Raw genomic sequence first — 24,801 nt, 5'->3', positions numbered from 1 at the left:
TGGGACGAAACGAAGCAGGAAGCGACCGAAGAGGAGGAGCGTGCTAGACGGGCTGCCGAGAAAGCTGCGAAGGACTTGAAGGATACAAAGGATAAAGTCAGCAAGGAAGTCTCAGAGGATGTCCAGGCTGTAGTCGATGCTACTAAATCCGCAAAGGATCAGTCCAAGGAGAAGTTGGCTTCTGCTAAGGATGCCGTAGTGGACACTGCTAAATCTGCCGGGGACAAAGTAGCAAAGGGAGCGGAAGCTGCAGTTGAGGGTGTAAAGGATGCGTCCCAAAAAGTCGCCGACGGCGCCAAAGGCGCAAAGGATGCAGTAACCAAGGAGGTGAAGGAAGACACTAGGATCCTCAAGGACAAAGCGAAGGCTGGTGCAGAGGCTGTAGCCGATACAGCCGAGGCTGCAAAGGACAAGGCAGCCAAGGAAGCCAAGAAGGCTAAAGAAAAGACCGGAGGATTCTTATCAGGCATTTTCAAAGGTGCCAAGCAAACTGCCGATGAAGTCACTGCTGATGCCAAGGACTTCTTAGATGAAACACGTAAAGAAGCCGAGGAAGAAGGTGAACGCGCTCGTCGAGCAGCTGAGGATGCAGCTAAGTCCGCCAAAGATGCCAAAGACAAGGCGGCTGCTGACATCAAAGATACGAAGGACCAGGTCGTAGACACTGCGAAATCTGTGAAGGACGCTGCAGTTGGGAAAGTTGCATCTGCTCGCGATGCCGTGGTGGATACTACCAAAGCTGCTGGTGAGAAGACAGCCAAAGCCGCAACTGCAGTAGCAGAGGGAGTGAAGGATGCATCCCAAAAAGTAGTAGATGGTACCAAAAACGTAAAAGATAAGGTAACCAAGGAGATTGAAGAAGACACAAAGATTGTAAAAGAGAAAGCCAAAGCTGGTGCTGAAGCTGCAGTTGAGACAGCAGAAGCTGCCAAGGATAAGGCAGCGAAAGAAGCAAAGAAAGCAAAAGACAAAAGTAGTGGCTTTTTCACAGGGATTTTGAAAGGTGCCAAGCATGCAGTCGAGGAAGTAACGGATGAAGCCAAGGAATTTTGGGACGAAACGAAGCAGGAAGCGACCGAAGAGGAGGAGCGTGCTAGACGGGCTGCTGAGAAAGCTGCGAAGGACTTGAAGGATACAAAGGATAAAGTCAGCAAGGAAGTGTCCGAAGATGTCCAGGCTGTAGTCGATGCTACTAAATCCGCAAAGGATCAGTCCAAGGAGAAGTTGGCTTCTGCTAAGGATGCCGTAGTGGACACTGCTAAATCTGCCGGGGACAAAGTAGCAAAGGGAGCGGAAGCTGCAGTTGAGGGTGTAAAGGATGCGTCCCAAAAAGTCGCCGACGGCGCCAAAGGCGCAAAGGATGCAGTAACCAAGGAGGTGAAGGAAGACACTAAGATCCTCAAGGACAAAGCGAAGGCTGGTGCAGAAGCCGTGGCTGATACAGCCGAGGCTGCAAAGGACAAGGCTGCGAAAGAGGCCAAGAAGGCTAAGGATAAGGTCAAGGCTGGTGCAGAGGCTGTAGCCGAGACTACAGAAGCTGCGAAAGACAAGGCAGCCAAGGAAGCCAAGAAGGCTAAAGAAAAGACCGGAGGATTCTTATCAGGCATTTTCAAAGGTGCCAAGCAAACTGCCGATGAAGTCACTGCTGATGCCAAGGACTTCTTAGATGAAACACGTAAAGAAGCCGAGGAAGAAGGTGAACGCGCTCGTCGAGCAGCTGAGGATGCAGCTAAGTCCGCCAAAGATGCCAAAGACAAGGCGGCTGCTGACATCAAAGATACGAAGGACCAGGTCGTAGACACTGCGAAATCTGTGAAGGACGCTGCAGTTGGGAAAGTTGCGTCTGCTCGCGATGCCGTGGTGGATACTACCAAAGCTGCTGGTGAGAAGACAGCCAAAGCCGCAACTGCAGTAGCAGAGGGACTAAAGGATGCATCCCAAAAAGTGGCAGATGGTACTAAAACTGCTAAGGACGCAATAGCCGACGAAGTGAAAGAGGACAGTAAAATCGTAAAAGAAAAAGTAAAAGCTGGCGTTGAATCTGTGGCTGATACTGCAGAGACAGCAAAAGATAAAACTGCGAAGGAAGCCAAGAAAGCTAAAGATAAGGCTGGTGGATTCTTCTCAGGCATTTTCAAAGGTGCTAAACACGCAGCTGATGAAGTTACTGATGAAGCTAAGGAATTATGGGATGCAACCAAACAGGAAGCAGCTGAAGAAGAAGAGCGTGCACGACTTGCAGCTGAGAAAGCTGCTAAGGATGCAGAAGATGCAAAGGACAAAGCAGCTGCAGGTTTAGCTGATGTAAAAGATAAAGTTTCAAAGGAAATTTCTAAAGATGCCCAGAAAGTTGTTGATACCACCAAAGCAGCCAAGGATGCAGTCGTTGGAGCTGCTCAAACAGCAGGAGAAAAGGTCTCAAAGGGTGCAGCTGCAGTTTCAGAAGGGACCAAGGATGCAGCACGCAAAGTAGCGGATGGTGCTAAAGATGCTAAGGATGCAGTTGCACAGGAAGTTAAAGAGGACACAAAAATTGTCAAAGACAAGGTGAAAGCCGGTACTGAAGCTGTGGCCGAGACTGCGGAAGCAGCAAAAGATAAGGCAGCCAAGGAAGCCAAAAAAGCTAAAGACAAGACCAGTGGCTTCTTATCCGGAATATTCAAGGGTGGCAAACACGCTGCAGATGAAGTAACTGATGACGTCAAGAACTTCCTGGACGAAACTAGAAGAGAAGCTGCAGATGAGGCTGAACGTGCTAGACAAGAAGCAGAGGAAGCCGCAAAAGCTGCTAAAGATCTCAAAGATAAAACTGCCACCGGAATAAAAGATGCTAAAGATAAGGTATCTAAAGAACTATCCGATGATATGCAGAAGGTTGGTGACACGACCAAAGCTGCTAAAGATGCTGTATTGGATGCTGCACAAGCGGTTACTGACAAAGTGTCCAAAGGTACATCAGCAGTTGTAGAAGGAACAAAGGATACTGCGCACAAAATAGCCGATGGTGCTAAGGATGCTAAAAATGCAGTCAGCCTAGAAATTAAGGAAGATACTAAGATCATCAAAGACAAGGTCACAACTGGCGCAGATGCTGTAGCTGACACTGCTGAGGTAGCTAAAGATAAAGCTGCAAAGGAAGCCAAAAAAGCCAAGGACAAAAGTGGAGGGTTCTTATCCGGGATCTTCAAGGGGGCAAAACACGTCGTCGAGGAGGTGACCGACGAGGCCAAAGAATTTTGGGACGAGACGAAACATGAAGCTACAGACGAGGCAGAGCGTGCAAGACGAACTGCCGAAGATGCTGCAACGAGTACTAAAGACGCTGCTGACAATGCAGCAGAGGATTTAAAGGATGCAAAGGATAAAGCCACGTTTGGAATTGAGGAGAGAACTACAAGAATTTCCAAGACAATTAGTGAAGACGTGAAAAAAGCTGCGGAGGCTAGTAAAACAGCGAAGGATAAAACTATTGACAAGGTTGTGACTGGTTGCGATGTAGTTGTAGATGCTGCAAAATCGGTTACCGATAAAACTGCTAAAAGTGCTACTGCAGTTGTTGAAGGTGTAAAGGATACCACGCAAAAACTCGCAGAGGGGGCAGCAGATGCTAAGGATGCCGTCAGCAAAGAAGTTAAAGAAGATGCCAAGATGGTAAAGGGGAAAGCCAAAGCTGGTGCGGAAGCTGCAGTTGAGACAGCAGAAGCTGCCAAGGATAAGGCAGCGAAAGAAGCAAAGAAAGCAAAAGACAAAAGTACTGGCTTTTTCACAGGGATTTTGAAAGGTGCTAAGCATGCAGTCGAGGAAGTAACGGATGAAGCCAAGGAATTCTGGGACGAAACGAAGCAGGAAGCGACCGAAGAGGAGGAGCGTGCTAGACGGGCTGCCGAGAAAGCTGCGAAGGACTTGAAGGATACAAAGGATAAAGTCAGCAAGGAAGTCTCAGAGGATGTCCAGGCTGTAGTCGATGCTACTAAATCCGCAAAGGATCAGTCCAAGGAGAAGTTGGCTTCTGCTAAGGATGCCGTAGTGGACACTGCTAAATCTGCCGGGGACAAAGTAGCAAAGGGAGCGGAAGCTGCAGTTGAGGGTGTAAAGGATGCGTCCCAAAAAGTCGCCGACGGCGCCAAAGGCGCAAAGGATGCAGTAACCAAGGAGGTGAAGGAAGACACTAGGATCCTCAAGGACAAAGCGAAGGCTGGTGCAGAGGCTGTAGCCGATACAGCCGAGGCTGCAAAGGACAAGGCAGCCAAGGAAGCCAAGAAGGCTAAAGAAAAGACCGGAGGATTCTTATCAGGCATTTTCAAAGGTGCCAAGCAAACTGCCGATGAAGTCACTGCTGATGCCAAGGACTTCTTAGATGAAACACGTAAAGAAGCCGAGGAAGAAGGTGAACGCGCTCGTCGAGCAGCTGAGGATGCAGCTAAGTCCGCCAAAGATGCCAAAGACAAGGCGGCTGCTGACATCAAAGATGCGAAGGACCAGGTCGTAGACACTGCGAAATCTGTGAAGGACGCTGCAGTTGGGAAAGTTGCGTCTGCTCGCGATGCCGTGGTGGATACTACCAAAGCTGCTGGTGAGAAGACAGCCAAAGCCGCAACTGCAGTAGCAGAGGGAGTGAAGGATGCATCCCAAAAAGTAGTAGATGGTACCAAAAACGTAAAAGATAAGGTAACCAAGGAGATTGAAGAAGACACAAAGATTGTAAAAGAGAAAGCCAAAGCTGGTGCTGAAGCTGCAGTTGAGACAGCAGAAGCTGCCAAGGATAAGGCAGCGAAAGAAGCAAAGAAAGCAAAAGACAAAAGTAGTGGCTTTTTCACAGGGATTTTGAAAGGTGCCAAGCATGCAGTCGAGGAAGTAACGGATGAAGCCAAGGAATTTTGGGACGAAACGAAGCAGGAAGCGACCGAAGAGGAGGAGCGTGCTAGACGGGCTGCTGAGAAAGCTGCGAAGGACTTGAAGGATACAAAGGATAAAGTCAGCAAGGAAGTGTCCGAAGATGTCCAGGCTGTAGTCGATGCTACTAAATCCGCAAAGGATCAGTCCAAGGAGAAGTTGGCTTCTGCTAAGGATGCCGTAGTGGACACTGCTAAATCTGCCGGGGACAAAGTAGCAAAGGGAGCGGAAGCTGCAGTTGAGGGTGTAAAGGATGCGTCCCAAAAAGTCGCCGACGGCGCCAAAGGCGCAAAGGATGCAGTAACCAAGGAGGTGAAGGAAGACACTAAGATCCTCAAGGACAAAGCGAAGGCTGGTGCAGAAGCCGTGGCTGATACAGCCGAGGCTGCAAAGGACAAGGCTGCGAAAGAGGCCAAGAAGGCTAAGGATAAGGTCAAGGCTGGTGCAGAGGCTGTAGCCGAGACTACAGAAGCTGCGAAAGCTGGTGCAGAAGCCGTGGCTGATACAGCCGAGGCTGCAAAGGACAAGGCTGCGAAAGAGGCCAAGAAGGCTAAGGATAAGGTCAAGGCTGGTGCAGAGGCTGTAGCCGAGACTACAGAAGCTGCGAAAGACAAGGCAGCCAAGGAAGCCAAGAAGGCTAAAGAAAAGACCGGAGGATTCTTATCAGGCATTTTCAAAGGTGCCAAGCAAACTGCCGATGAAGTCACTGCTGATGCCAAGGACTTCTTAGATGAAACACGTAAAGAAGCCGAGGAAGAAGGTGAACGCGCTCGTCGAGCAGCTGAGGATGCAGCTAAGTCCGCCAAAGATGCCAAAGACAAGGCGGCTGCTGACATCAAAGATGCGAAGGACCAGGTCGTAGACACTGCGAAATCTGTGAAGGACGCTGCAGTTGGGAAAGTTGCGTCTGCTCGCGATGCCGTGGTGGATACTACCAAAGCTGCTGGTGAGAAGACAGCCAAAGCCGCAACTGCAGTAGCAGAGGGACTAAAGGATGCATCCCAAAAAGTGGCAGATGGTACTAAAACTGCTAAGGACGCTGCTGGTGAGAAGACAGCCAAAGCCGCAACTGCAGTAGCAGAGGGAGTAAAAGATGCATCCCAAAAAGTAGCAGATAGTACCAAAAGCGCAAAGGATAAGGTAACCAAGGAGATTAAAGAAGACACAAAGATTGTAAAAGAGAAGTTAGTATCTGGAGCTGAGTCAGTAGCTGATACTGCAGAGGCAGCAAAGGATAAAACAGCCGAAGAAGCCAAGAAAGCTAAAGAAAAGGGTAGCGGCTTCTTATCGGGTATCTTGAAGGGAGCTAAACACGCCGTAGACGAAGTTACCGAAGAGGTCAAAGAGTTCTGGGATGAAACAAAACAGGAAGCTGCTGAAGAAGAGGAGCGTGTAAGACGTGCCGCAGAGGAAGCTGCCAAGGAAGCAGAAGATGCGAAGGATGAAACCCTGGTAGGTCTGAAAGACACCAAGGAGAGAATTTCCAAAGAAATTTCCAAGGATGCGCAGAAGGTCGCAGATGCTTCCAAAAAGGCGAAGGACCAGACGGATGAGAAAGTCACCGCCGGTCGCGACGCGGTCTCCGACGCTGCAACAGTGGCCGCTGGGAAGGTGTCAAAAGGCGCCGCAGCCATAGTAGAAGGAGCCAAGGACACTGCTCACAAGGTAGCCGATGGTGCCAAAGGTGTCAAGGATACCGTAACCAAGGAAGTCAAAGAAGACACTAAAATTGTAAAAGAGAAAGTCACTGCAGGTGCGGAAGCTGTCGCTGATACGGCCAAAGTCGTGAAAGACAAAACTGCAAAGGGTGGCAAGAAGGCCAAGGAGAAAACCAGTGGCTTTTTCTCGGGAGTCTTCAAAGGAGGAAAACACACTGCAGACGGCGTACCCAAGGATGTCACTAAAGTCACGACAGAAACTTCCAGAGAAACGAGTCCCACAAAGCCCACTACGGAAGTCGACGCATCAGTAGCACTACCAGATTCCAAAATTGTGACTTCGATGTTCCTAGAAGACGCACAAAACACAGCATCCCAACCAGAAGATCAGCACAGAAGATCAAGTCCATCAGAATCAAAGTACCAATCTGCAAGCTCAGAATCAAGCTCAGCAAGAAGTTCCTTAGAACGTGGTAGTTCGCTAGAGAAAAAATCAAAGAAATCAAAAGGAGTCCTCTCGAGTATAGTTAAGGGTGCGAAGTCAGCTTCGCACAAAATCGCCAAGGAAGTCGATCACGCTACGGAAGGTATCAGGGGCACTACGCACAAATTTTGGGAGGACACAAAACGTGAGTCAGAGGAGTCTTTACCATCAGGTAGCTATGAAGTTTCGTCGCCGCTCAGGGATTCTGACGGCGTTAGAGACGTGGTGGCCGAGTCATCAGAATCGCACGATAGGCTCTCAGGAGTAGGAGAATTAAAGAGATCAGGTAGCGAGGGTAAGAGTAAAGCAGTTTCCCGCATTCCACAGAAAATCAGTCCGCCAAAGGAAACGAAGCGTAGCTTAGTGGAAATATCCGACAGGGTAGTCGAGGATGTTTCGAGCAGGCTAGAGCACCTTGAGCCTCGCGCACGTCAAACCGTCACCACAGTCGTAACAAAGTCTGTGCGGACGGCGACCCCACCACCCAGCCCCGCGGAGTTCAGTGACAGTAGCATTAAAGGTACCTTGCAATAGTTGTGTTATACATATTACATACCAGCTGTGTGTAACATGATTAATTGATTAAGTTTAATGCTTTTACGTAACCTCAGTTTACACCAGCCGTGTCGAGGCGACTGAAATAACCCCAAGCACTACGTTATTATATTTATCTCTCTTTTTCTCTACCTACCTCTAACTCTAATTCTAACCATAATCACCTGGTTGATTATTCAGTTTCCTCACGTTAAACGAATCTCATGAACATTCAGACCAAGATAGTGATCAGGTGGAACAAAATTAATGTCATCCCTATGTATATCAAAGAAGATGGTATGCTGAAGATTTGTGGGTGGATCTCTTCCGATTGTACTTTGATGAAATACAAATTTTACCTTCGACCGATCATTTCGATTGACACTATTGGATCAAAGAAGATGAATCACTTTGTGGTACGAATGTATCGTTGACACGGACAGAAAAACAAAACTGGATATGAGCGATGTAACTAAAAACAATACCGGAAGGACGAGAGACCCCACACTTCATTCACTGTACATATTATATATTTTCAGCCTTTTCGTGTTTTATCATTGATTTAACAATTTTTATTTTGAGTTTACTGCATGTTTTCAGGTTTTATTTGCGCTGTTTCTCACAATTTGACACAGCCGTACAGATACAAATAAAACAATCGACAAACTTCTGAACTTAAAGTCATACATACCATCACACTGGGACTTTATTTATCATTGTGTAATTATCCCACCTCTGTACAGCATAACAATAGAGATCACATATTTATTATTATGCAGTAAGTAATATCTCTCATTCGATTAACAGGAACCCACAGACTAGTGAAGCATGAAAACCGAGGTATGCCATGCAGGGAACACATCATTCATCTAATCTTTGTTGAATCATTGCTTTTAATGTTCACCTGGTCAGTGTCAATGTATTCACGAAATTATTAAACGTTTCAGATGTGACCGAGGAAGCTGCCAGACGAGCCCAGGATCTCGCAGATCAGGCGCATCCACAGAAACGACCAGGTAACGTATATTAAGAAAACGAAAGGGAATATCGTTAAAAATCAAAAAGAAATATCACATCATAGATCAAAAGTTCAGTATATATTAGCAGACTACTATTTTGGTGCCCTCAGTTATATTTAGCTTTATCTTCCATAGTTAGCACTTGCTGACGCTTTCACACTAACTGATACTTCATGCATATATTTTATAAAAAGGTACCAAGTATTAGAGATATCATTAAATAAAGTCCAATCGGATAGAGCAATAATTAATCTGTCAGAAGAAAACAGTCTTTATTACATGAATATGCTAGACGTACTGTATCTGTTTCTGGTAATACATTGCTGTTAGGTTAGCTACAAAATAATTGCTGGTATCTCTCTATAAAATACAAGCATATATTTAGACACTGTTTAATGAGTGTTTTTTTATAAATGAAACATACTAATCCTAGTGCAATATTGATACTAACTAAAATTTAACCTAAATCCACAATTATATATATATATACACACACAGATCTATATATGTTATATATACTCTACCTATATAAAAGTAAGAGAGACGTGTTCAGTCTTTACATTAGTCCCACAACAGCAGTTGGGTTAGATGTTGAAAATTATTAGTGTGTATCAATATGCTTTATGTCCTTGTTCCTGTTCTTGTCCGTGTCCTTTTGGATGGGTCAGGGCATGATTCGGCTGAGATTGATGGGACTGTAGAGAGGCATGCTACTTCTGCTCCAACAAAGCAACCCGTTCCCGCCCCACGCCAATCCACCACCAAGCCGTCCACCAAAACAGATCTTCGTCTAGAGCTCGAGGACACACAGTCCTCGCGTACCGGCAAGATCACCAAGTCAAAAATACCAGAACTGATTGGCAAGGCGCCTCACAAGTCTCCGGAAAAGAAATCTGGAGCAAAGTCACCAGACAAAGTTCGTACTCAGGTCGCTGAAGAGGTACACCTTGCGACAGAGCCAACAAGTCCCAAGAGTAAGATTCCAGTGAAGATCAAAGAATCTGGCAAGGAAGGTGGTAAGACTACTGCGACGGAAACAGTCACAAGTAGAATAGTAGAGGGAAAAGTACCTGAAGTGAAGCAAGTCACTAGAATTATCGAAACACCAGGTGAGAGAAGAGTTGGAGATGTGGACACAGAAACATTTGAAGACACACGCACTCTGGATGACGGCACTGTGGTGAAGACAGTGAGAACCGTAAGGACAATCACCGGAGAAGTTGTAGATCCTAGAAGTATAGATGAGATGATGGCTCAGGAAGGTTTCTCAAAGACTACAACGACAGTGAGAACCAGTACGGGTGAAGAGATGGACCCTAATAAGCTTGAAGAGTTATTAAGAGACGGTGGATATACCAAAAAGGTCGTTACCACTGTGACTTCCGGTGAAAAGATAGACCCAGCGAAATTTGATGATCTAGTAAAATCTGGTGGCTTCGCAAGGACGGTGACCACTGTAAAAACTAGCACCGGCGAGGAAGTCGATCCCCAAGAGTTCGACAAGCTTATGTCCAGCGGTGGCATCACAAAGTCTGTAAGAACCATACAAAGCAGTACAGGGCAGGAAATAAGTCCAGAGAAATTCGATGAACTCATTAAGAGCGGTGGTTACAGAGTAACCACTGTAAAATCAAGCACAGAAAATGACGTACCAACAGAGAAGTACGAAGATCTCCTGAAAGATGGTGCTGCTACTACTAGGATGGTCACTGTGATAAAGACTGAGAAAAGCGGTGGAGGTGATACCCAGAGTTATGAGAAATTTCTAACTGACCAAAGCAGCACAGATCGAACCATGGACCCTGAAAAATTGAGAGACTTCTTCAAGGACGGTAACGTTGTATCAGACAAGGTTGTAAAAAAAACCGTGAGAACATTAAGGTCGGGTGGTGCTGGGGAACCTGAAGCGTGGACGGAAACTGTTGTAACTAAAAGATCCTCTGACGGAAAACCGGAGACTTGGGAAACTACGACCACGACCAAGTCTGGTGATGGTAGATCTGAACAATGGGATACCCAATTCTCATTGGACATCTCACCAGGTTCTGGTAATGGTGATGTATACACTAAGAATGGTAACTCAAGGCACGAAATGAACAGCGACACTGATAGTGACAGTTCACCACAGCCAAGGAGAAGATCTCCAAGCAAGAGGAGAACTCTGGGCAGTTCTAGCGGATCGGATGTGGCACTGCATGAAGGGGCGGAGCTGTCCCCATTGGAGGACGACCAAGGTACCTCACTCACAGCTAACATTCTAAGTAAGCAATGTACATACCCCGCTAACATGTTATTTACTATATTAACTCACGTGGGACTCACCAACATTTATAGCAATAATTACCACTGTGTTCATCGTAACGCGACATGCTTGTATGTCTAGATTAACAAATTTCAATAATTAACGCTTTTATCTTTATCGACAAGGAGACTTAGGATGTTGAGTTGTCTTGTCTGTGCGTCCTGTGGCTTAATTCTTGGTTTATACTGCACATACTATACAGGAAGCATTTTTACTTGAATGATAATGAATTTCACAACATTTTCATAACCAAGGAAAAAAACGTGACAGAATGCAATACTTTGGATTTTTATACTATACGGCATCTCGGGTTGCGTTCAACTTGCACAATCTGCACCGTCGATTATGAAGGACTTTGCTGTTGCGATTCAAGGTCCTTCATCCTTATCATGTTTTTTCTTATCTCTGTGATATCATATGTATATTTTATTTATTTTCTCATTGCTCCTATGAGAAAACACTTGCATGGAAACTTATATCATAAGGCTTAGGAATGATTATAGCATGGCATGATGGTAGCATGAGATTCTTATTGATTGTAGAATCCAAATTTTTAAATTGGTAGCGGTTTTGTATAGTTGGATAGGTTTTTTCTTTAGCTACCAGAAAAAAAAAGCTTGTAATATTACAGTGTCTTTCTTCGTAATTGCTTCTCATTGAGAATAACTTTTTCGAAAATTATTGTAAAATCCCAAAATTAACTGTCATGCTGTATTTTCATTGATTTTGCCATTTGAGAAATATACTGTAACGAGATCGTTTCGCTTGATCGTTTCACGTGATTCACATAAAAGCCTCTCTCGCTGTCAGTCAATCATGGGCAGTACGTGTACCCAACGGTTTGCTGATCTGACAGACATGGTCTTGGAATCGTTTAATTATGGCTCTAGAAGATGATTAACTTTGTCGTTATTACATTCTCTAGCTAAGGGATGGAAAATAGTCATGCGAAGGGGAGCTTCTGGAATTTAGTTTATTCTCATCGAACCATTTAAGTGTGTAATCTTAAACCTCACTGTATTAATATAATGAAATAGCAGCAAAGGCATTATGAAATCTATCACTGTATATAATATCACTACATAAGAATGTGAGCAAATAAAAATTTATAATCTAGTTACCATCAGTTATAGAATCTTCTTCTCGTACAGAAGCTCATGTTTCACAATTTGAAGTAGAACGATACAGCACAACAATGATTTTGATTCCTAATACTCAAGCTTCGATTGATCCCAAAGAAATTCTAAAATTTTATATTAAAAAACTTATCGGTGACTGACAGCCAAATAGCAAAATGATTTTCTTCCAAGATCTCTAAAAGGCACTATGCTATTTCTTTATACTAAGCACAGTCGATAAAACAGTAATGAGAATAACCAGTCAGCAAAAGAGCTGGAGTAATTTTAAAAATTTTATGGAAAGCATAATGTTTACGTGGCAGCAAAGAACAATTCGGTTGAGTTGGCCTGCTCCGGCGTGCAGAACAATCTGATAGGGATCAAGCCTAAGACGAGGACTAGTGGTAGAACCAGCTGTGTATGTTGGATGAGCCTGGCAGCCGCGGTGTTGGTCGCCCTGCTAGCACTATTTCTTGCTCTGGAGCCGCGTACTCTCCACCGCACCCTGTCCAGCCATGCCCCCAGGCAAGCTGGGTACGATTAACATACGATTAATTTTACTTAGGTATTTTTACATTCAATAATAATTATTCAAGCCAGGTGAAACGGATCAACTTACCTCCTGCCGACCATTGCGTCTAATTTTTTAATTTTACCGCGTGTGTCCTAGAGGGAGACACATACTTTACTTATATTTTTTTTACAATCTCGTTACTTAATACAAACGTCTCTTTAAGCGTAGGATCGCATTATTACCTGACAGACTACTCTCTATCACGTTTCCTAAGCTAGACACGTGGTCAAGTTCCCTCGAAGATTGGTAAATATTACCCACGTGTAACGCAGATTGGTTCCACTATACTGCAACGCTCGCATCGCACAAGAGGCACAAGCTTTCTTTTTCTGAATAAATGAAAAAAATAAAATTGGTTTCCAGTCAAATTAGTCCATAGTTGGCATATTGCATGGTTTGATAACTTTTTTTCCCAACCTTCATACCCAGGTACATCGCATGATTATAGTTTGACGCGTTTTCTTATACCTTATCATAACGTCTCTTGACTTTTCTTTTTCTCTTTTTTTTTCGTAGTAGAGTATCAGCACTTTATTAATAACTAGTGCTTGCATAATAAAAAGCTGCGTGTTGCATAATGAACGTTTGTTGTTCGCTGCACGCCTTATAGTTTTTAATCACGTTGGAGATGCCATTATTATTCTTGCTATTATTATTATAGTCCTTTAAGCCAAAATCTTCTAGTGCGTTTCTCGATCCTTCTAGATCTCCTATAACAAATAAACATCTCAAGATAAAGCTAAAGTGTAGAGGGACCAACGATCATATTTCTTATAGGTATTGATTATGTTAGGATTGTTAGGCGAATACTCATGTAAGTAAACTTTAATAATGATATAAAGTAATAAACGTACGTGGACCCGATGTCACTGTGAAGTCCACGATGGCAGATAAGTACACGAGTGACCATATTTGGACAAGCAAGGAATTTTACAATGATTTATATCTTTTCTCTTTTTTTTTTTGTTATTGATACCTTTTTTCCTTTCACGAAAAGATTGCGCTAATCAAACGTTGTTTCTTACTTGTCCCTAGATTTGCATTACGTGTGGAGAAAATGTTTTGAAATTTTACCGAAAACAAAATTTGTGCCAAATCAGAAAACCTCTGAGCTGTATAAAAGTGCCTGAATATCTAATTTGTAAAATAGACTAATTCTACTCTGCAGTAATACGAAGCGGTAACTGATCATTCGTCTAACAACACTAACCATTGTAGTTAGTACGCGCCCTCTGACCCCGTCCCCCCATGAATCTTCATACTAGTTCAGTTATATATATAATTATATATGCACTATATATATTTATATATATTCCAAAATAAATATCTTCCTTTTTTTTTCTTTTGTCGAGAAAAGTTCAATATAATATATATACACATATGTATATACGACTAACGGCTAAATGCTTTATTTTTTTTAGTAGCTTATACGCGCTTTACACAAGCTTGCTGCGTGCAGCACAATTTGAAAAAAAAGAAAAACCAGAACGTTCTGTATTGTGTGGTACAGTTTTATGAAAAAAAAAAAAACATTTTATTTAAAGCAGAAATAGTTTTTTTTTTTCTGAAATTATCGGTATTCTATTCAGGCACGTAAATTATTTCTAGTTTTCATTTGAAATTAGTATTGCGTCTATATGAAGAAACATTTTTCAATTAAACCTATATATGCTTGCTGATGCGAAAAGTAATTCATGTATTGTGTACATGCGTTGAGGGGAGAAAAATTATTTTTAAAAAGTGAATCGGAGTAATTCGCCTTGATAATTCATAGACAACCGAGAAAAGTAATTGCATTAAAAAATTGGCTACTTTGAGTGACAGTGCGTACTATCTGTATTTGTCAAGTGTCACGCGGAGAGAAATTTCTAGTAAATATTGCCCTGAAATGCACGGTAAAAATTACCCATGCATCTAGTAACTCTGGGACGTGATGGTAAGAACCGTTTACTATATTAGTTTCACTTTGAGGGGACTTACTTACATTTTGGTTGGTAAGGAGATGGTCCCTCAAAATAAAACTCATGTTGCGGTCGGAATGTAGGTAAAATTTATACAAATCCACTAGAAAATTTATGTTAAATCTAGTAGTTTCTCTGTCGATTTTCAGTACGAACATAAAATACTGTTCTTCAGGGTAAAAATTGCGACTGGCCATACATATTTTAATGGTCGGTTAAAACTACTTCCAATTTCAGCTGTGGTTATAAATTATAACATTCTGAGCATATTTTCCAGGTTTCAAAGTTTTACCACCCAACGCAGTTAAAAGTATTAGGTGCCCTATCTAAAATTTCTCTTTTTTGTAGTAATATTGTACGAAATTCTACTTTGTCCCGGGTTTACCCTGCATTACATTGCAATTTTTACTAGAATATTCTCTCCGTGTAGCAATGTTGTGACTTTTTTTATATGTGTCTAGTAAAAATATTATACCCCTTGTTTGGGCATGATGTAAAATTGAGAGAGTATAATTCATTGATATATTTGTCTATTCAGTGATATATTTTGTTTGTCTGCGAGTTGATAGAACCCACAAAAAAAAGTGAGATGACCAATTCACCATGCCTTCCTAATGACTTGGCTTCATTAACTTTTGTCTGTTACACAGAATCTGACTTTTTGCAAAACAACGAGCCATCCTTCATGGAAACGACCACAATCGAGGTTGATCCTGATACACAAGAAAGGTATTTGATTATTATAAATTGTAAGACTGCGTACCAACCTAATTTTGCTTGGCGAAAATTGGCTCATGGTGTACAGCAGTTTAAGAGCGTGTATCTGGGTGAACAAAACAATATGTTAATATTGAACAACCTTTTGTATTACAGAATAACAAAAACCACGAGGACGGTGACAATGTCAGTACCTGTAGCAGGCAGTGCTGTCGGTGCTGGTACCGATGAGCTACGAGAATCCATGCAGAAGATAGTCGATCAGTTCATGACAGAAGAAAGAAGAGGCCAGTGAAGCATCCACGAGAAATAAATCCTATAATTAGATACAATATTAAATTAATACATAAGGAAAGATACCTATGACATTCGATTATCTTATAAAAGAGAAAAAAAGAGGACAGACATTTTGTGCGACAAACTGTTCCAAGCGCATAATTCAGATGATATCTTTTGGTAATTCTGATATTGAGTATCCTCGAGCTCCTTCAGAATTTCCTAAGATAGGAATAGGGTTACGTACCTAGTTACGTAATGACTTTGGCCTAGGCTTGAGAACTATCTTTGTTATTATTTGGTTGCCTCACTTTGTGTCTGGTTTGCCGAGCGTTTAACATTATGTATTGCTAGTACGACTAGCTTCCTGCTAGTCTTCACTATGCCCAGCCCGTCCATGTTTAGTGCTTTCCTTGTACGCGTTCAGTCAAGATAAAAGTAAAAGGAGGAAGAAAAATAGGAAAAACTTGTTTGTCATGAAGAACCGATAAAGAATGTTTGTCCCGTAACGAACAAATCAGATGATATTACTTGCGTTTGAATGAATAGGTAATAATAAAGCAGCGAAATGGATCATTAGAAATGGAGTTATATAAGACACGGTCATGATATATATATAAATTTTATCTTCAAACGTGATTATCTCAAGCAGTTGGATTCGATTGGTAAAAGAAAAGAAAATAGAGGAGAGAAATTTTAGTCGAATTATTACGCCTGTCCGACATGCATCGCTTGCTAGAAGAAAAAGTTAATACTTTCGTATTGTTAAGAAAATGATTCAATGAGCTTCGGCTTTTGGTGGCGAGATAATGAAAAATATGCTTCATCGCTGCATAATAAAGATTCTAAAGTGAATGAAAAGGAAAATGAAAATTCCGCAAGGCCCGTCACTCTAATCGCTCGCGGATTTAAGCACAATAATAATATTAATACGAGACTCTGAATACCGTTTTTTTTTTAAATCTTGGGCGATCGCCGGCCTGCGGTTTTTCATTTCCTTCAATCAGATGATACAATGTAAATTTGACTTATTTAAAGATATTTCCTAACCATTTTTAATTGTGTACATTATCATTATTTTCTTAGCATAACTTATATACGAGTATACTATATTGTACGGATTGTAATAATTACAAGAATTGTGACACGGTGAATATTTTATTTATATGGCGAAGGAAGCTACGACTGTTCTGAACCGTTGGTTTTTTTCGCATCGAATTTGTGAAATCTATAGAAAATTCTAGTGCAACGTATTTTCTTTGTACAGAGGATTCAAGAAATGAAAATAAATCCTTGCAGGTGTATAATCAAAGACGTTCGTACGTTTTATTCGTGGCTATGAGAAAATATGTTGTGCAATGAATTTGAACGACTCGCAATTTGTCTTAGGCTAGGCGGCATAAGCTTTCAGTGTATAACACAATTTAAGGATGGCGACGAAAAAGAAATCGTATAATATATATTTAGAAATTCTCTAGCATAAAGATATTCTATTAATATATAATATAAATATATATTATATTGAAGGAAAGCAAAAAATATAACGAGTATACATCCAAGATTTATAAATTATTATCTATGTTATAATATTGTCTATTACACAGCATAAAATAGACTTGCCTAGAGCCCACCTGACCTAAGGACCAAAGGCACAAATCACTTGCATGAAACGACTAAAATATTATACTGCTCCTATAATAATACTATGACATTTAATATAATAATCTGCCTACAACCGTAGTGATACTGGCATTTAAATGTGTTCAATTTTATACAGGGTAAACCAAAACTGTTCTTCAGGTATCAATATTTCTCTCGGTCACAAAGTTTTTATTTGATATGCATCGAAGGATTAGGAACAATTTTGTTACTTTGCAAGAACCTTAATTATAACCAATATATTCGTTATAATACTTACTGTGTTATTTGGATACATTATCCAGGATGTATCTTCCAATTTTAACACTCCATAAAAGTTTCAATAGCGGAATTACCCTGTATCGAGAATCACAGTACGGCATTATAGACGTAGGCATTCCAATCACTTACAGACTCCAAGACGATGATTCAATAAACATTAAATTACCAGTATCACTCCAGCACAGCTCACAATTTTCGTAATTTTTGTACGATTTAGTTGAGGTTTTTGTGGTGACCACAACATTGCTACTATACAGGAAGCAGCTCTCTTCTTTGTTTTACGCTGAAGAGAAAAAAGAAACTCAGCCGGAATATATTGAAACGGTGCCGTGTCACGTTAATATACAGGAGAAATCAATGGCATACTGTACTATTATGTGATAGAGCTATCAATGACAGCATAATAAATAAAATATTATGTTACCTCTGAACCTACACTTTGCACTTGGCGATGGAATCATTGTTAATCACAGAAATGACACAGGAGTTAAGAATTAATCAGTCACGTGGCAGCATGAACTATTTCAATTCTTGAGAATGTTATGAAAGTCATTTTTCATAATGGACAGGAAAATTAGGGAGGAATTCAGAACGCTAATAATACGTATCTAAAGATCTGTAGTGAATTTGACTATTTTTTTTATTGTTTCTCTAAACGTACAAGTAAAATTGAACAAATTTTCTACCTAGTTGATGAGACTGATAAAACCTAATTAGATAGTAATACAACTATTACCTCGACCATATCAGCATATTTGTTTTTACATTGAAACCAAATTAGCGACTGGATATTTCATTTAAAGTTGGCTCATCACAGACGACGAAATTTTATATAAGACAGATGAATGATATTTTGACATGGTATCTTGAACAACCAAGACACAGTTCGCGTTATTGTTTAACGAATGCGCTGTTAGGTCAACTTCGAATTGTGTATAAGAATCATTTATGGCGCATAATGAGTCATCTTTGTATTTAACAGTTTCGCTGCATCGATAGAGTTCCAGCAACTTAGATTTTGAAACATATCTTGTCGTAGGGGACCAATCTTGAAGTATTTGATTGCATATGAATTGTTGGTTCTATAAGCTGCGAAATAATTTAGCATAAATGTAACTTTAAAATTGATCCCCATATATCTATTGTATCGCACTCACAATTGATCTATTGCATGGGTTTTATTATAGACATTTTGATCTTTTTCCCCCATTCAATGATAGTTACACGATTCTTCCTAAGTATATACTTTTCTTTTTTCGGTACTTATCTAAATTACTTTTCTGTAAACAAACGAATGAATTACATCAATTCCGGAATAAAAAGTTCACATAAAAAATTCACGTATTCAAACTAATATTACACATATATATATTCACATCTTATACGAAACTATCGTCACGTTGTTGAAATTATTATAACAATGATCTTAAACGCTAAATTTCACATTGCATTGAGATTAATTGATTTGAAATTATTGAAAGTATATCAAGATTTTTCTTTTATGTCTTACGCGTCCTGAAATTAAGTGTAATTACAGACAAGAACACAACGTGGATCAAAAACGTGGTGGTTTATTTATAGGTACAAGTAATCAGTTACTCATTAGAAGCAAACACGACGCTTGGACTGTGATATAGATGTTTATTTCTCACCATTTTCTCAGATGTCCTCATTCTATATTTGACGCCCCATTCTAGCACCTTTTATAATTTGGCTCATCAGATCTGTTAAAATGGATATTATCACAATTTAGTAATTTTTAAAAATTATCCCCAAATACCAAGAAAGTATTAACTGATCGATGAAGATGGAGAGATGACCATGTATGTGTTTTCTCACAATTTCCCAAATAATGTATCATTTGTACTTACGTTGTCAACATCATCCTCGTCGTCATCACTGATTTCATCACCGAATTCAATGTCTTCGTCGAAACCATCCTCAACAAAGGTGACAGTATCGTTGATACGAACTGAAACAAAGAAGCACAAAGATACAAGTATTAGAATTGCACATAAACGTTGGAATAATAATAAATGTAATAAATTGACTACAAACACACATAAGCAAATGTACTCACCAGTTTCAGGGAATTCTCCATAAGTTTTCAAGTTACGTGCCTCGTCAGAAGTGTATTTCAAGATAACATCTGCTTTCGCATCTTGATAATCACGCAGACCAATCAAAATTATATCACCTTGATTAATCCACACTTTTTTACGGAGTTTTCCTCGGATATGACATAGTCGTTTGACACCATCAAAGCACATAGCTTCTAGCCTACCATTTCCCAACATTTTGGTGACTTGTGCATATTCTGTGAAAATCGAAAGATATTTTGTAAGATCAATCAAAATGAAAACCAGTTTATCTTCTCGTGCAAATTAAATTGCTTAGTCAGATTTTACTTTAGCTGTGACGCACTTTCACTATGGCATTTATATACTACTGAAGTAACTCACCTTGGCCATCTTCCTTGAAGACCAATTCTCTCTTTTCAGTTTCATTCTCGTTCTTTCCTCTTCTTCTGTTTTTACCTCCCTTTCCTAAAAGCAATCAATGCAATTTTAAATTGCTATTAAGAAAAATTGCGCAGGAAATCAATATTACGAAAATTGGACGTTGTATCGACTATTTTGAGAGCAAGGTTGACATTGGCAGGTTAGGCCAAACTAACCACATTGCATGGCAGATCGCAATGGTCATTCAAATTATTAAATATTCGCATTTTCGAACATTTCTATGTTAAGTAAATCATGCAAATGTGAAAACTTATTTAATTACCTTTATTCTTCGGCATGTTGAATTACTTGGTTGCTCTTGAACCGTGATTTCACAAGTATTTCACTGAACGAAAATGAAAAGAGAACTACAGCACCATGCCAAACCCCCACAAGAGGAAGATTAATGACGAATATAAGTAGAGAAAGAATTGACTAAATTACTTTTATATACTTGGTATTAACGTAGAAAATAAGTTAACGATTAATTTAATTATCCCTTCCGATATTAAACGCATTTAATCTTTCCATTATGGATAATTTAGGGAATGCAATTGACTCCATTTTCAAAAAGGCGACGACGACTCAGAAAGCGGGGATATTCAAAATTGAAGACATAAAATTACCGTAATCCTGTAATAGTATACGAGATAACTTCAAAATTCCTCCTTTTTACATATAATATACAAATTTATATTGCAATTGTTTTTATTACATGTCGTACAACAATTAAAGAACGTATACTAATATTAAAATTGTAAACGTAGATGGCCAAATGAACAATAGATGTTACCATACCATTTTCATACGGATGATACCATATGATGGTATACAGTATCATACGAATTTTTAGTACTTTAGACTCTGGTAATATGTATATAGATTCGATATACCCATTTATTCTGTGCCTCGCGATTCTGATTTATATAATAAATATCTATATATTGCATTCCAATGGTACAGTCCATTTGTAAGTAGGTGTCGTGTCGCATTTACCTCCTCCGTTAGCACTCTGCATTAGGTATTTTTCAATCAAAATAAAGAAAATTAAATAAAGGTAAAAGATGTATATTTTTTCGAATTTTGTCCAATGAATATATGATTCTTCATATTTCTACTACGAAATGTGCAATTTATCAATATCCTGAATAATCAATTTTCATGAGCCAATCAGAATAACCTTACGTAAACTGATTCTGATTGGTTTATAAAGAATCATTATCAGCCATGTTGAAGTGAGATCACTACTGGAGAGCACGTCTTTGGCAGTACCGGCAGTACCAGCAGTACTTAATCAGTCGAATCAGTCTAATTTGCCACAGTAGGAGGTGAAGACGATTGCAAATACCAGCATATAGAACTTCATAATTTCTTCAAAAACGTGAAAACACCTTATCTTGGTAAGTAAAGTCCTTTCAAAATACCCCAAATGCAAACATTTCATTTACACTGCAAGGCTATTAATGGTTTTCCATTGGTATATTTTTTTACCGGATGTAAGGTTTTAGAGCCAAATCAGATTGAAAGCGATGCTTAAAAGAAATGGAGTGCCAACGAAATATTCATACATTTTTTTTTCTTAATTCGTATGCCTTGTGCCCATACTTTTGTTCGCCGTTGTATACGTTCGATTAAGGTTTAACTTTGATAAAATTGACCTTCAGTTCCATTCGATTGCAGCTCTGTAACTTCATAAAATTTATCTTCAATAAAATTAACCATCGATGTCCAACGTCCTGGCGGAAAGTGACCTTGACTTCTATAATCCTTTATTTTTACTCTTATTCTCAGCTCTTCTTATTAAAGGCCGAATATCAGTTTGCAATTTGAAACTGTAATATTTTATAGAAAAAAAAAAAATGAAAAAATATCTTGTATGAAAAAAAACACTCATTTAGGATTTATATTGTCCACGTTATCTTCGTGATTGAAGGTAATAATAGATGTAAAATAGAATGACTGTTATGTGCAGATGTTTCTAGAAACAGCTACAGAGCAAAGGAGATTCATTCATTTCTGCCTTCTATGACTTGCATGTAAATCCTTCGCATTAGCCATTTTTAGATGCTGAAATTTTTAATTCAAAGTGACCAATTTCATTTTAATAGAATTGTTTTTTAACCCTCCGTCGGGTGCCCCTCAAAAACTCCTTAGGTCAGTCGCGGTGTGCCTGAGAGGCTCATTTCCGAAAATCGTGTATAAAATCTATACTAAAATATCTTATGCTAAAAATCCAAACTGCTTACCTTCGTAGGGATGTATTCAAAAGAAATATGTAAAGTAAAACTAAAAACAGTTATTATTTATTACAAATTCAAAACCAAAAGAATAAATTTAAAAGGGTGGCAAACTGAAACGTGATCGCTGTGCCTGAGACCACCCGCGTCCGACGGAGGGTTAAAGTTTCTACCTTATATACCTAAAAAGTTGAGTAATCGTCAAAAAATATAAAATAAAAAACTAATAAAGATGGATGAATGAAATTTGGCATATGTAATTATACATATTTAAGCTTTACTCAGGTACAATCATTTGAAATTGAAAAATTGAGCGGGATTATCATCAGGAAACAGTAATGCATAGAATAGACTGGAATAAAATTAAGCCCTTCACATAAAAAATTACTACGTAACGACAACGTAAGACGGTAAGCATAAGGAAACCAACTAATCAGAATTTAGTACTAGATTCTGATTGGCTGGTTTTCTTACGCTTACGTTTTACATTGTTACGTTATTTTGTGTGTGAAGACTTTATAAAAAAAATTTGGAAAACTGTTTGTATAATTAAAAGAAAGATTGCGGAAAAATGACTTTCAAATATCTAACCTGATAGCTGTAGTGATTATCAGTTAACATTAATTTTTCCAGATAGTAAAGTATTTACGAATTTTCTAGCAATGGTTAAGTAATCATAAATAAATAAGCTTATCAGTAAACTAGCGCAACGGCACTGCTTATAAGTTGTGTAGACAAAGATACGGAGAATTATATCTATATATTTGCTTTCTCTGTTTTTCTTCAACCACGCTTGCGTTACAATAGCGTTCATATTGATAACAGGCTTGTCATGATATTTTTTCCATCGACTTTGATTTTATTACTACTGTATGAGATTAATTGCGTGCTGGATCAAATTTAGAAATTGTATTTTATTTGTTACAGAAAAGATGCCTACCTACAAGGTCACTTATTTTCCTGTTAAGGCTCTGGGTGAGCCTATTCGTTTCCTTTTGAGCTATGGTGGTGTCGAGTTTATTGATGACCGTTTTGATAGAGCGAATTGGCCTGCTTTGAAACCTAGTAAGTATTGCTAATATTACGAACGTTCTTTAGTCAGTTTAAGAAATATTCTTGAACTGTGAGCATTGTTTGGCCAGGACAATAGGATTGATTCATCATAACTTAACAGAATTGATAAATCAATGACTTCATTGTGTTTCCTGGTAACATATGCTATTCTTTATGATGGTTTCTGTTGAATATTTATAAATTTCATAGTTTTGACATTCTTTTTCTCATATAACTTTGGATTCATATGTATTTTTACGTTTTTTTTATTTTATCTTACAGCTATGCCATTTGGCCAAGTACCGGTGCTAGAAGTTGATGGTAAAAAGATTAATCAATCTATGGCCATTTGTCGGTATCTTGCTAAGCAGTTTGGTTTGACTGGCAAAGATGACTGGCAGAATTTAGAAATTGATGTAGCCGTTGATAACATTAATGATCTTCGAACAAGTAAGTAAAAATATAACTTACTATCTCCTCAATGTATTGATATCATAATAACTGTTAAGTTGAAATCAGTTGCGCAATTATCCACCAATCCTGCTTGTTATATTGAAGTGAAAGTAGCACGATAACACTATATAATTAAATATATTGCATTACACAGATATACAGAAAATTATCTCCTAGGAGCAATTCTTCAAATGATCAACAATTTTTAATCTAATCTTGATTTATCAGAATGGATTGCACATTATAAATATTACAGTTTGTTACAAATAGCTTTCTGTTATCAGCTGATAAATTAATGTTCATGTAATCAGGGTTATTATCAACTTTCTAATAAACTTTTTTAATATTCCTTTATCTTTGCTGTGATATGACATTATAACAACTATTTTTTCTTTTAGGACTTGGAGCTGCTCACTATGAAGCGAATGAAGAAGCTAAAAAAGAAAAACGCAAGGTCGCTGACGAACTGGTTCCATTTTATCTGGAGCGTCTTGACGCTCAGGTGAAGAAAAATGGCGGATATTTCGTCGGAGGTTCCCTCACTTGGGCTGACATCTATTTTGTTGCAATTCTGGATTATTTAAATTTCATGGCCACATACGACTTGGTTGAGAAGTACCCAAACCTTAAACAGTTGAAGGATAAAGTTTTGGCGATTCCAAGCATCAAGGCGTGGGTGGATAAGCGTCCCGATTCTGAATGTTGAACAAAAGAATATCACATTTCATTGAATAATTTTTTTTGTGATTTATGATGCTAGAACATAGAACTTTATTTCTTATAATAGCTTACAAATGCTTTGCTAAAAGCACGAACAAAAAATGATGTATTCTCACACGTTATTCTACATTGTGTAACAATTGGAATATAAGTGCTATAGTTGTAAGTATTATTAAACAATGAATTCCAAAATTTATATTTTAATAAATAATACACTGCTCATCATTTTCTTGCATTTGTTTTAAACTAGAAAAAGGTTTAATTCGCATTCCGTATTACCCAAATCCTAACATTCTGTTTTATCGATTGTGTCATGAATGCTGAATTTATAATTATCGACGTTGAATGGTGTAATAATAACAGATCACGAGGTAAGATTAG

General features: G+C 39.3%; 3 protein-coding genes and 1 long non-coding RNA gene across 19 annotated transcripts in view; 2 read left to right on the top strand and 2 right to left on the bottom strand.

The window, feature by feature from the left end:
- The window catches only part of LOC107265030 (ankyrin-3), a 75,227-nt gene extending 57,340 nt beyond the window's left edge, over positions 1 to 17,887 (top strand). For 2 of the 15 annotated variants that reach the window (XR_001537101.2, XR_001537100.2), the window contains 4 exons: positions 8,517 to 8,585; positions 12,332 to 12,542; positions 15,194 to 15,272; positions 15,417 to 17,887. Coding sequence is in view for 10 of the 15 variants with exons in the window: in XM_025082388.1 (XP_024938156.1) it covers positions 19 to 1,882; positions 5,939 to 7,555; positions 8,517 to 8,585; positions 9,257 to 10,849; positions 15,194 to 15,272; positions 15,417 to 15,555 (5,361 nt within the window). In the remaining 5 variants the exon portion in view is untranslated. Of the gene's footprint in view, positions 1 to 18; positions 1,883 to 5,938; positions 7,556 to 8,516; positions 8,586 to 9,256; positions 10,850 to 12,331; positions 12,543 to 15,193; positions 15,273 to 15,416 lie in introns of all 15 variants that reach the window. The other 13 variants (XM_015733965.2, XM_015733964.2, XM_015733968.2 and 10 more) reach the window with 11 other exon arrangements.
- Positions 12,398 to 15,390, bottom strand: LOC112493970. 2 transcript variants are annotated; one of them, XR_003058994.1, is made up of 4 exons: positions 15,311 to 15,390; positions 12,765 to 13,292; positions 12,628 to 12,674; positions 12,398 to 12,538 (listed from the first exon to the last, which is right to left on the bottom strand). It is a non-coding gene; the product is annotated as an uncharacterized LOC112493970 (long non-coding RNA). The 2 variants fall into 2 exon arrangements; XR_003058993.1 differs by lacking the exon at positions 15,311 to 15,390 and having other exon boundaries at positions 12,765 to 13,380.
- Positions 17,888 to 19,007: 1,120 nt separating the features above from the next.
- Positions 19,008 to 20,548, bottom strand: LOC107265039 (eukaryotic translation initiation factor 1A, X-chromosomal). Its single transcript, XM_015734012.2, has 5 exons — positions 20,241 to 20,548; positions 19,919 to 20,002; positions 19,537 to 19,773; positions 19,328 to 19,428; positions 19,008 to 19,180 (listed from the first exon to the last, which is right to left on the bottom strand). The coding sequence occupies exons 1-5, from the start codon at positions 20,254 to 20,256 to the stop codon at positions 19,175 to 19,177; spliced, it is 444 nt and encodes a 147-aa protein (XP_015589498.1). The 5' UTR covers positions 20,257 to 20,548; the 3' UTR covers positions 19,008 to 19,174.
- Positions 20,549 to 21,148: 600 nt separating this feature from the next.
- Positions 21,149 to 24,642, top strand: LOC107265038 (glutathione S-transferase). Its single transcript, XM_015734010.2, has 4 exons — positions 21,149 to 21,357; positions 23,122 to 23,259; positions 23,530 to 23,697; positions 24,099 to 24,642. The coding sequence occupies exons 2-4, from the start codon at positions 23,127 to 23,129 to the stop codon at positions 24,404 to 24,406; spliced, it is 609 nt and encodes a 202-aa protein (XP_015589496.1). The 5' UTR covers positions 21,149 to 21,357; positions 23,122 to 23,126; the 3' UTR covers positions 24,407 to 24,642.
- The last annotated feature ends 159 nt before the right edge of the window (positions 24,643 to 24,801 follow it).

The sequence above is a fragment of the Cephus cinctus genome, unplaced genomic scaffold (assembly GCF_000341935.2).
Source record: "Cephus cinctus unplaced genomic scaffold, Ccin1 Ccin1_scaffold0215, whole genome shotgun sequence".
Lineage (NCBI taxonomy): Eukaryota > Metazoa > Arthropoda > Insecta > Hymenoptera > Cephidae > Cephus > Cephus cinctus.
Note: the sequence above shows the minus strand (reverse complement) of the source record. Positions and strands in the feature narration are given on the sequence as shown.